The 13,074-nt window shown below is 39.5% G+C and overlaps 1 protein-coding gene across 8 annotated transcripts in view; it reads left to right on the top strand.

Moving 5' to 3' along the window:
• Positions 1-13,074, top strand: part of lin54 (lin-54 DREAM MuvB core complex component) — a 65,738-nt gene that overhangs the window by 19,074 nt on the left and 33,590 nt on the right. For all 8 annotated transcript variants that reach the window (XM_031901839.1, XM_012965571.3, XM_012965561.3 and 5 more), the window contains 2 exon segments: positions 9-129; positions 4,421-4,554. In XM_031901839.1, coding sequence (XP_031757699.1) covers positions 9-129; positions 4,421-4,554 — 255 coding nt within the window.

Raw genomic sequence — 13,074 nt, forward strand, 5'->3', positions numbered from 1 at the left:
TTTCATAGATTGCAAAAAAAGCTCCTACATCATCTGGGCCGGTGATTACTAAGCTGATCATTGCAAAGCCTTTGAATAGTAAACCACTCACAGAGCAGACTACACAAATAGCATCTTCTTTTGCTGGAGGTATAATAATCATTTGCCTGTCAAATTTAATTATTGTTTGTAAGTAATTGAGTAATTTCAGTATATGTATCTATTATCCAGACAGCTAATAGCAACAAATCAATTTTTTACTTTACTATTTTGTTTGTAGCTAATTGCTCAAAACTAATTGTTGACTGCTATTGGCAACTACACTAGTGCATTTTAGCATGTAAACAGTTTATGGCTGCTTAACCCTTTAAGTGCCAAAGAATATAGAATCTATGTTCTGTGGATAAAGGGACTGAAGTACCACAGAATGTAGATTATATGTTCTGGTGCACTTCCGCAGTTGGGAGCAGAGGAGCGGCTTGTAAAGTTGCTCCCCGCTCGCCCCTTGCAGCCCCTAGGCAACGACCAGAGATGGGGAACCTATGACCCCTAGAGCGCGATCACCCAGGGGCCCCATAGGAAACAACAGGGACGCGGTTACTACGTGCCTGTTGTTTCCTGGTCTTCTGCCTCCCCCGAGCCCACCCACTCACCTTATCAAGCAGAGAAGACTGTCCTCCAGTGCCTTCATTCCCTTCAGCTCCTCCAGGACAATCATCCTGCCTGCCAACCCCAAGTTTGTGTCAAGCAACACTCATTTATTAAACTAATACACACTTATACATATTAAACTTAAACACATATACATTTTGTGGAAGGTTGGGAGGGTTTTACACATTCACTGCACTCACACTTGCACATGCACACAACACGCATTTTGGCAAGTTTACACACTTTGTGGATCGTTTTTTTTTGTTTTTCCTCAACAAAAATGTTTTATTGCCATTGCTGATAGCATATTAGCTAACTACACTGTGCAATACCTTTTTGTATGTTATTTTGGTGCTTATATTACATTTTTAGTGATTTGGGTGCATTTTTAGTCAATTTATTGCATTTTAGCAATTTTATTTTATTTTCATTTCTTCATAAGTGTTTATTTGATTTTGTCCATTAAACTAGTTTGGCCAAGCCAAAATATTCAAACTGATTCTGACAGCAGTTTACACTAGGCGAAAAAAACCCTCCAAAACATTGATTTTAGTGGTTTTATTGGATTATAGCGGTTTTATTGCATTCCGCATTGTTTTTGCTACTTGTTTATGCCCATGGAATTTTTGTCTGCTATACATCGATTTGTGTGCCTCTGTACATCACATAGTTTGGTACGTCTTTGTGTGTTGGGCACCAAACTGTTCACTAGACCCCTGGCATTCATATTTAGAGTATTTTATGTTGATAAGTTACAAAATGTTGGATATACAATGGCAAGCTTTGTGTGAAATGTCATAAAAAGTTTAGCATAGCTTTGTAGTTTGCAGTAGAAAGATGTTTGGTTTTCTAGAGTCTCCATACTGTAAGGGGTCTTAGGATAATGCAATATAAGCACCCCATATGTGTCATAAGTGTGTTTTTTTTTTTATTTGTATGCCACATAGTTTGGTAAATCTATGCATCAAACTGTTCTGTAGGTCTGTGGCGTTCATACTTAGAATGTTTTATGTTGGTATGTTACAAAATGTTGGGGTATAGATTGATTGCAAGCTCTGAGAAAATTTTTCAGAAATTACATAAAAATTGCTACATCAAGGGGCTGATTTACTAACCCACGAACGGGTCGAAATGAGTCCGATTGCGTTTTTTTCGTAAAGATCGGTATTTTGCGATTTTTTCGGCGTCTTTACGAATTTTTCGTTACCAATACGATTTTTGCGTAAAAACGCGAGTTTTTCGTAGCCATTACGAAAGTTGCGTAAAATCTTGCGATTTTTCGTAGCGTTAAAACTTGCGCAAAAAGTTGCGCTTTTTTCGTAGCGTTAAAACTTACGCGAAACTTCGCACCTTTTAAGTTTTAACGCTACGAAAAAGGCGCAACTTTTCGCGTAAGTTTTAACACTACGGAAAAATCGCAAGATTTTACGCAACTTTCGTAAAGGCTACGAAAAACTCGCGTTTTTACGCAAAAATCGTATTGGGAACGAAAAATTCGTAAAGACGCCGAAAAAATCGCAAAACATACGAAAAAGTCGCAAAATGTTCGTTTTCAAGTCGGAACTTTTCCAATTCGGGTCGGATTCGTGGGTTAGTAAATCAGCCCCTTAGCTTAGCTTTGCTGTTTGGTGCTTTGCCATACAAAGACATATTTACCTTTTGTACATTTCTGAAAATATGAGGTTTACTGGGGTCAACTTTCCCACTTTTACCTCATATAGTAACATAGTAAGTTAGGTTGAAAAAAGACATACGTCCATCATGTTCAACCATAATGCCTATATATAACCTGCCTAACTTCTAGTCTATTCTTCTAGTCTTCTATTTCTAGTACCAAAAAACACACCGCCTGAATTTATATGCTGTGAAATATGTTTGCCCTAGCTTCCTTTTGGAGTCTCTAAATGCCAGATACTTTGGTAATCCTATGCACAAGGGGCATCAAACTGTTCAATGGACACTTGGCTTTTATGTTTACAATGTTTTGTCTTTTTACCTAATCCTATGTGGGGGATAAGGTGCTTTAAAGTGGAAGCTTTCAGGCAATTTTTAGGTATTTAATCAAAACTGCCAATTTTGGGAAAGCAAACTTATTCAACTTATTTTTTTGTGTTTTTACGCCACAAAAATGCAGTAATTGTGTTTAATTTTCAGTAGCTAAAGTGATCTCTGGGGCACTAACTTTCTTCTTGGATCTCTAAATGCCAGATACTGTGGGAATACTATGCACAAAGGGCATGAAACTGTTCAGTGGACCCTTGGCTTTTATATTTACAATGTTTTTTTCTTGGTACCTAAAGGTTGCAGTTTCAATTGCCCCTACCCTGCACTAACATTTGAGGCTGAATCTTCAGATATGGAGGTAGAAACAATAGGAATTTTACCCTTATCTGACGATTCATCCTTAAATGCTTGCTTTTGCTTCAACAGCACCTGATCAAAATTTTCTATCCCACCAAGGCACTTAAAATATCGGTTACCTCATCAATCCACCATACAGGAACCGAATATATAAAACCGATGCATATTGGCACATTTTAGAGACACAAGGCTTTCTGAATTAGTTGAATTTTTGCCATAAAATAAAGTACTTTTCTGGTATAAATTTTTGTTTTGTGGATTTTAGCGCTCTAAATCGTGTTCCAGAAGTGGAAATACACACACACATTTAAACACACACATACACACACACATATATTTAGACACACACACACACACACACACACATATTTAGATGTATACATAAACATTTTACTGAAATTAGCTTTTGCTTTTTAATTTTCACACTTACATAAACACAGCCATGCATGTTTAAAAGTGTACATGTATGCACACATTTTACAAAAAAGTTCATTTTACTGTATTGTCTTTTCAATTTAATTGTGTATTTCAAAGTGTGTCTGGTGGATCAGATATTTTGACCACTATATAACCTTTATTTTTTCCATTAAAAACATACAGATTTTATTGTTTAATAAAATAATCACCATAACATTCTTAGGGTTAATAGGAGTTTACAATATTTCTTAAAGGGGTGGTTCACCTTTTAAGTTTGCTTTTAGTATGTTATAGAACCGGTTATTCTAAGCAACTTTTTAATTGGTCTTCATTATTTATTTTTATAGTTTTTTCTGACTCTTTGCAGCTTTTAAGTGAAGGTCACTGACCCCACAGCCAAAAAACTATTGCTCGGTGAAGCTACAGTTTCATTGTTATTGTTACTATATAACTTATTTTTTCTATTTAGGCCCTCTTCTATTCATATACCAGTCTCTCATTCAAACAACTTTCTGGTTGCTAAGGTAATTTGGACCCTAGCAACCAGATAGGTGGCGAAACACCAAACTGAAGAGCTGCTAAACAAAAAGTGAAATAAAAAAAAGTATGAATAATTAAAAATGAATACCAATTATAAATTGTCTCAGAATATTACTTTCTGCATCATACTAAAAGTTGACTGAAAGGTGAACATCCCCTTTAATTCTAATATGCAAGGCATGCCTTCATCACATTACTTCCTTAAGTGCGTCCTATCCAACATAAACAAACTTAACCTGGCCACTTTTGTGGCTGTCTAATTCAGTAATGTCCTATTTAGTGGTTTGTAAATGTGGCTTTTAATAATGGACAGCGTCTTACTGTTTATCTAGGTTATTTCAAGGACTCAACTTTCTAACCTTTCTGCATATAAGAGGAGACACAACATGGGCAGAGATTTCCTTGTGAAGGGATTGTACTTATTCAGCTTGCTGTTATTTATATTTTCCTGTGTTGCCTTTTCTGTTTACAGGTCCAGCCCTCTCACAAACTAATCCTGGAACACCACCCAAAGCATTAAACATTGCTGATATTGGAGTGATTGGTACACCCTCAGCTAAAACTACAAACAAAATTGCTATATCACCACTGAAATCTCCTAGTAAGGTAAGTCATGTTTTTGTGTTGAGTTGTTTGGAAGAGAGCAATATTTGCTTGAAACCTGTATGTGATATTTGATTTAGCAGTCTGACAAAAATTTGATTGACATGTGGCAATCCATTTTCTTATATTCTCTCCTATCAGTCCGGAACATAGTTCTACTGATCCAAATGTGATTTGTCTGCAAGAGAAATATTTGGATACAGGTTTGGACAATCTGTTTTCTAAGCTCACTGACATGTTTCACACTGAACTCAAATCTGCAGTAGCGTCTAACTCTGTATTATATAAACAGAAATGAATTTGAAATAATAGGTATCGAACGTAGGTAACTAAGTACAGTAGAAATTAGTTGGTGAAATTAATACCGGAATGCCTAACATAGGCAAACAAGTGTAAATTAGTTAGAATTGGCAATTTAGCATCGGACAGGCTGTAAAGGTGGCAGTAAGTACCCGGTGGCACTTTGCGTTGAGATAGCCACTTCAGGCCTGGGTGTTACACTTGCTGTTAATCCGGGATTTGATTGCCCGAAGTTTCTGAGGTGATTAGTCATTTGAACTGCAAGTTCAAAACATCCCATAAAAATCGTAGTAACTAATTAACAGTAAAATGATAGTTTCCCTCTCCCTGTGTGTATATTCTTGAAGGACATAGTCTCTCATGTCTAAATATACAATCTACAACTCACAGAGTGTATGTGTTATCAGATACATCTAATAAACCACGAGACACAAGATCTTTGTACATAATAAATATTTTATTTACGTATATTGGAATTATTGTTATCCTTTAAAGATTTGTATATTTGTTGTGGTTAAATGCCTCTGTGGAAATAAGTGAGATATTATTAATACTTACCAATCTCACAATATGCTGTAAGAAAGAAAAAGCAAATAAATATACTTACCGTATGAGTTGCGGTCCATCCTTCTTAGAATATTGGGAAACCAATGCTTGATAATTGAAAAGCATATGCAGCTATAGAACTAGCCCCTAATGACAACTAGCAGCAGGTGTGCCTTAGATAAATTTACGTAAATCGGCTGAGTCTGTACACCGATTTCAGCCATATAGATACACAGGATTATTGCAACATTGAAACGTTACATTAGTAACAACTATTAAGAAAGCCCAGTAGAAGTCCATTGCAACAGTAACACTTATGAAATAACCAAGCTCAGTAGAATCCTCTAGTTGGCAATTAGTTACATAGATTGGCTGAGTCTGCACAGCGATCCCAGCAATATAGATACACGGGATTATTGAAACATTGAAATGCTACATTAGTAGCAATTAAGAAAGCTCAATAGAAATCATATCGTAACAGCAATCCCTAAGAAATACACTGCTCAAAAAAATAAAGAGAACACTTAAACAACACAATGTAACTCCAAATCAATCACACTTCTGTGCAATCAAATGTCCACTTAGGCTGATGCCACACGTGGCGTTTTTACGCTGTGTTTTTTCTCAGCCTAAAAACGCTGCACAAGCCACACGTGGCGTTTTTCAGCCTAGAACTGGTGACGTAAGCAAATCCCGTTGCCATGGTGCTAATTGTGTGAAATAGCAAAAAACGCTGCATATTTCCGCTAGGTCTGGCAGCTGCCTTTGCGTATACATAGGAATAGCTTGCTTTGCAAGTACTGGCGTATTTCAGCCTACGCTTGAAAAATCTGTGCTAAGGCGTTTTCTAGCGTATTTACGCTTTGTGTGGTTTGCTTTGCGTCTTTTCAAGTTATTTCTATGGATGATGATATCAGGCGTTTTTCAGCCGCCGAGAGAATTAGAAAATACGCAGCGTAAAAACGCCACGTGTGGCATCAGCCTTAGGTAGCAACACTGATTGACAATCAATTTCACATGCTGTTGTGCAAATGGAATAGACAACAGGTGGAAATTATAGGCAATTAGCAAGACATCCCCAATAAAGGAGTGGTTCTGCAGGTGGTGACCACAGACCACTTCTCAGTTCCTATGCTTTCTAGCTGATGTTTTGGTCACTTTTGAATGCTGGCGGTGCTTTCACTCTATTGGTAGCATGAGACGGAGTCTACAACCCACACAAATGGCTCAGGTAGTGCAGCTCATCCAGTATGACACATCAATGCGAGCTGTGGCAAGAAGGTTTGCTGTGTCTGTCAGCATAGTGTCCAGAGCATGGAGGCGCTACCAGGAGAAAGCCAGTACATCAGGAGACGTGGAGGAGGCCGTAGGAGGGCAACAACCCAGCAGCAGGACCGCCTTTGTGCAACGAGGAACAGGAGGAGCACTGCCAGAGCCCTGCAAAATGACCTCCAGCGGGCCACAAATGTGCATGTGTCTGCTCAAATGGTCAGAAACAGACTCCATGAGGGTGGTATGAGGGCCCAACATCCACAGGTGGGGGTTGTGCTTACAGCCCAACACCGTGCAGGACATTTGGCGTTTGCCAGAGAACACCAAGATTGGCAAATTCGCCACTGGCGCCCTGTGCTCTTCACTGATGAAAGCAGGTTCACACTGAGCACATGTGACAGACGTGACACAGTCTGGAGATGCCGTGGAGAACGTTCTGCTGCTTGCAACATCCTCCAGCATGACAGGTTTGGCAGTGGGTCAGAAATGGTGTGGGGTGGCATTTCTTTGGGGGGCCGCACAGCCCTCCATGTGCTCACCAGAGGTAGCCTGACTGCCATTAGTTGCCGAGATGAGATCCTCAGACCCCTTGTGAGACCATATGCTGGTGTGGTTGGCCCTGGGTTCCTCCTAATGCAAGACAATGCTAGACCTCATGTGGCTGGAGTGTATCAGCAGTTCCTGCAAGACGAAGGCATTGATGCTATGGACTGGCCCGCTCATTCCCCAGACCTGAATCCAATTGAGCACATCTGGGACATCATGTCTCACTCCATCCACTAACACCACGTTGCACCACAGACTGTCCAGGAGTTGGTGGATGCTTTAGTCCAGGTCTGGGAGGAGATCCCTCAGGAGACCATCTGCCACCTCATCAGGAGCATGCCCAAGCGTTGTAGGGAGGTCATATAGGCACGTGGAGGCCACACACACTACTGAGCCTCATTTTGACTTGTTTAAGGACATTACATCAAAGCTGAAAACCTGTAGTGTTTTTTTTTCTACTTTAATTTTGAGCGTGACTCCATATCCAGACCTCCATGGGTTGATAAATTTGATTTCCATTGATAATTTTTGTGTGATTTTGTTGTCGGCACATTCAACTATGTAAAGAATTAAGTATTTAATAAGAATATTTCTTTCATTCAGATCTAGGATGTCTTATTTTTGTGTTCCCTTTATTTTTTTTTAGCAGTGTATTTAAGCCCAGTAGTATCTAAGAACGGGTAATAAGGTGTGAACAGTTTTTAATATTTTCTTTCTTTTCTTTTTCTGTATTTAAACATTTCTTTTAAATATACTGATTATATAGGATATATTTTATGGTTTTATAATAGGTGTGCCTTGACCCCATGTGTCTTTTGAATTTGAAATTAGTTCTCTGATATTAGGACATAGAAGGCATTAGAGCTGGGCGGTATGACCAAAAATTTATATTACGGTATTTTTCAAAATTATATCGGTGTCACGGTATTTGACGGTATTTTTTTTTTCCATGCATGATTAGGTGTTAACCCCATTTCCTAATAAATTAGAGAATAATTACTGCAGTATTGAAAATCAGAGTCAGGCAAGCGAAGGATCGGCAACAGAAAGTCGTAAGGTAAATCAGGCAGGCTTAGTTTCCCAGGCAAGGCCGCAGACAACATAGCACAGGAGGAGGTGTTTGATAGCTTTAAATACCCCCCACGCATGCGCAGAACCGGCGCCGTCAGCGCGTCACGGACGTGCACGCTTTGACATGTACGTGCGTTTTGATGCACGCGCACCATCCTGCGGACAATGGGACGCGCGAGACGGGGCCACACGCGTGAGTACCCTGACACCCCGGTATTGCGGTATCTGAAAAATGAATATAGTTTAAAAAAAAAAAAAATACCGGTATTCGGTATTAAACGGTATATCGCCCAGCCCTAGAAGGCATGTTGCAATGTACAGGTGTAGGACCCATTATCTGTAAACACATTATCCAGAAAGCTCTGAATTAGGGGAAGGCCATCTCCCATAGACTCCATTGTAAGCAAATAATTCACATTTTTAAAAATGATTCCCTTTTTTCTCTGTAATAATAAAACAGTACCTTGTACTTGATCCCAACGAAATTATAATGAATCCTTATTGGAGGTAAAATAATCCTATTGGGTTTATTTAATGTTTAAATCATTTTTTATTAGACTCATGGTATAGATATTCAAATTACGGAAAACCCCAGGTTCCAAGCATTCTAGATGACGGGTCCCATTCCTGTATAACGTAAAGGGACTACATTTCCCCACTAAGAAGAAACTATCTGCTCACTGGTGCTTATGCCATAAGTTTGTTATAATAGGATTATGAGAAATGCACTGGCAGCAATAAGGCACCTCTACTTATATGCATAAATCTTATGCTCAGATCTATGCAACAACATATAAAGAAAGTGGTAACAATTGCTTCTGTCTCCACGTAGCTTTCACACCCCACAAAAATATTCTAGACCCAGAAAGTCTATACATATTGTTGCAAAGCACCTTACTTGGATTACAGATATATATATATGCACCCTTCTTGAGGTTACTTGCTTTTTATACTATGATATTTACATTACTACAACAGTATGCATAAGGGGCAATTGTTTTACTAGGTGATTTTAATTTGGTAATTACACCCAAGTTTGACCCAAGAGGCCCTGTAGTTGGCTCCTTTGCTGCTTCCCCTAAATTTATGGAGCACTTTCTTTTAGCTACTGCCCTGATAGGGATCTGGAGATATTTGTATTTTACTCAGCTAAACAATAATTTAATTGAGTACTCTCCAGTACATCAATCTTGCTCCCATATTGACTACATTTATATGTCATAGTATTGCATATAAGGTACTTTCAAGGTTTCTGAAGCTGCTCAAAGTTGCCTGCAACTTCAGAAAACCAAAGCTATGTGTAGGCCTTTTCATTGGCAAATGCCTTTATTGCTTGTGGAAAGGCTTTTTGGGGAGATTAGTTGCCCGCGGCAACCGTTTTAGTGTGGGTGTCTAATCTCCCTGTGGGACATAACCATTAGAGATTACAAATATTCTTGGCAGTCCTGTCTGTTAGTAGGAAGTTTCTGGCATGATTTAGTCCAGATGACTTTAAAGCGGACCTGTCACCCTAAGAAATAATTACAAATTGTTTTCTATTGTCTTTGTCAAGCAAAATAAATGTCAGTTACACTATATAAATTATTTTAAACATGTTTCCTTTAGCACTGGAATTCACAATTGCAGAAAACAGACAGGCTCCATTTTGTGGACACTGGTATTAAGGCAAGCTGTGCATCCTGCTAAAATCGTGTTTCTGTGCCAGTATGGGGGGACCTGATACCAATATCCATGCACTGGTTAGACCAGGGGTAGGGAACCTATAGCTCGGGAGCCAGATGTGGCTCTTTTGATGGCTGCATCTGGCTCTCTGCCAAATCTTTAATTAAAAAAAAAAAATGGGGGGGGCGTGGCCTGCACTTGGCGGATAGATGACGTGTTCTATGCCTTAGAACACGTCTTCTATCCGCCGAGCGCAGGCTACGCCCTTCTCCGCATCGCATCCGGCATCCTTGGCACCCACCCTACCTTGCCTCTGTGCCCAGCGGATAGAACACGTGTTCTAAGCCTTAAAACGCGTCTTCTATCTGCCAAGCGCAGGCCACGCCCTCCTCCGCATTGCATCCGGCATCCTTGGCACCCACCCTACCTTGCCCCACAGCCAAACATATTGTATGGCTCTCACGAAATTACATTTTAAAATATGTGGTGTTTATGGCTCTCTCAGACAAAAAGGTTCCCGACCCCTGGGTTAGACAATGAGATGGTGAGGAGGGAGGGGGAATGTGAAGAGTGCAGTGACATCTAAGGAGTTCTGAATTGAAAGTGAAAGTAACTGTCTGCCCCACCCCTATGCCTAAGGCATAGAGGCGGGTCAGTCAATATATGATTGACAGCTGGGACTTTTAAATGCTTATGTAATGGGTATGGATATGTTAATAAAAAATTACTTTGGGTTACACATTTAATTTGAAAAGGGCTTTTATTATACAGCTTTTTATGTCTGGGTGACAGGTCCACTTTAACATTGCGACCAGAATACGACTTACTAAATGTCCCTTATCCAGGCCTCCCCAAACTTGCAATGACTTTGTTGACACAAGTATGGGCTGTGGTCCATTGGGTTATAGCCTTGAACTGGATTTCCCCTACCTTGTCATTAACAAGGTAAATTAAATTGCAGAAATGCATTTTCTTACTGCTATGCTAGAAGGTAAAGGGAAAAACACACAGCAATCTGGCAACCATGGTTCGAGTATAAAGTATCGCAAGCCTTTATGCAGCAACTTGCTCAACCAAATACATAAGGTTCTAATTTAGTCTGGACATCTCCCTTTTATATGGTAACTTGTCCCCATTCTTTTCATTATATTCTCTCTAATGGATACTTTATATGGTCCAGGAAAGTAAACCACTGAACAGTTATGATTTTCAACGGAGGTAACTTTCATTTTTTATTTTAAATTTTCTGTTCCTTTTTTGTTGGTTTGATTTACATTTTCTCTAGAAAAACGGTCAAAGTTGTACTGAAGTTCTTGTATTTTGTTCTCCTCAGTGAGTACCAAGGTTCATATATACTGCAATAAGATGACACAGCTGTGTGATATAAATATGTTACCACTTATACAATTGTTGACTTGAAAATTATAGATAGAGATTAAAAAAAATTAAATGTGCAAGTTAAAAAGTGCCTGCTTAGTCCTATGTGTTTTTGTATATATAGAGGACTATTGGAAGGCCAAGCAGCTCACCAGTACTGACATGGGGTCTAGGTGCACTTGCCCTAGACCTGCAGATTGAAGAGAGTTGTTATACCATGGGGAAATGGCAGGCACTCACAGATCCAAACGTTATTTTATGTAAACATAAGATGTAACTTAGCTTACATGTCCGTTCATTGGGCACTTAATCATGGGCTACACTCATGAGAGTTGTATACTTTATAACTCCTTTTAATCTCCCATGAGTTTAGTAGTAAATATGCAAAACTGTGTAAGAGGAAAGAAAGAAGGTGCCTGAATATATCAAGATGTATCGGAAAGCTATTAAAAACTATTGTTGTAACCCCAGATTAGGCTCAGAAATGAACCAAACAAAATGCCATCTAAACTAGTTTTAAAGGAGACATATCCTATATAAATGATGAATGTACCAGTGAATTATACTCCTCTAGATATAGAAGGAATGAGCTTAAAAAAGTTGTGTTTCTAACTGATTTATTGAGAAATTCCACCAAAACCCCACTAGCCCCGCCCATCTGTTCCACTTCCTGCTTGCTGAATTCTCTGGATGAGCTGGGGAGCCGGCGGCTCTCAATACACTGCACTGTAGGATAGGAACCAATCAGCAGCTAGGCTGACCTGATAGGGAACTGAAGCCTGTCTTTGCTTGTGTGACTGCAGGGCTGTGATTGGCTCTCCCCCTCCTACTGTGCTTCTGGCAGGGACCGTTAGGACACGCCCACTCTTCATTTCACACTTGACTGAGAAGTGAGAAGATCTATAGGGAGCTCCAGTAAAGGGGCCATTGTTACAGAGAGGATTCATTTTTAGCCCAAAGGGAAACCAGCACCGTATATTATTCATAATTGCCTACAAAATAGGCGTTTTTCCCTATTTATCCAATATGTCTCCTTTAAAGCATGCTATTACCGACCACTATGTGCAGTAGTAGAACAAGCAGACCTGTATTATGGCTAAAGAAAATCACTTTTCCTACATATGTGGTAATGTACTTAACAACCTGGAGCTCCCCTCTAATAAAAGTCAGCATAAAAAAAAAAAAACAGCTATATACCTTCCATTGTACCACATTGAAACACAATTCTCTGGCACAAGTCATCTCGTAGAAAACAGCAGATTGGTATAATTAATATTAATCATATGTACTTACTGATTCCAACAAGCCCCTGGGCTTGGGACCTAATGTAATAGAAGCAACTCCTATCCAACCATAGTACTACAGCAGGTGCTTTAAACCCACTGCTTGAGAATATGGATATTGGCTCTTGTGTGATAGTCTTTTTAAGAATAAGGAGACAATGAGAAAAATAGTCTGCACCAAGAGGCTCCGGATAATCCTTAAAAATTGTGTATGAAGATTCTAAAGGTGGCCATACACGAGCAGATCCGCTCGCTTGGCGATGTCGCCAAGCGAGCGGATCTTCCCCCGATATCCCCACCTACAGTGGGGGCCCGATATCGGCAGCTATAGTCGGCCCGTGTATGGGGACCTTTATTCATCCAGGTCATGATATACCGTATTGTGTAGAATTAAATCTAAAACAACTGGACATTTCTGAGTTTCTTGAATGTTACACCACTTTTTTTTTTTCCAAACTCGGCAACA

The sequence above is a fragment of the Xenopus tropicalis genome, chromosome 1 (genome assembly GCF_000004195.4).
Source record: "Xenopus tropicalis strain Nigerian chromosome 1, UCB_Xtro_10.0, whole genome shotgun sequence".
Lineage (NCBI taxonomy): Eukaryota > Metazoa > Chordata > Amphibia > Anura > Pipidae > Xenopus > Xenopus tropicalis.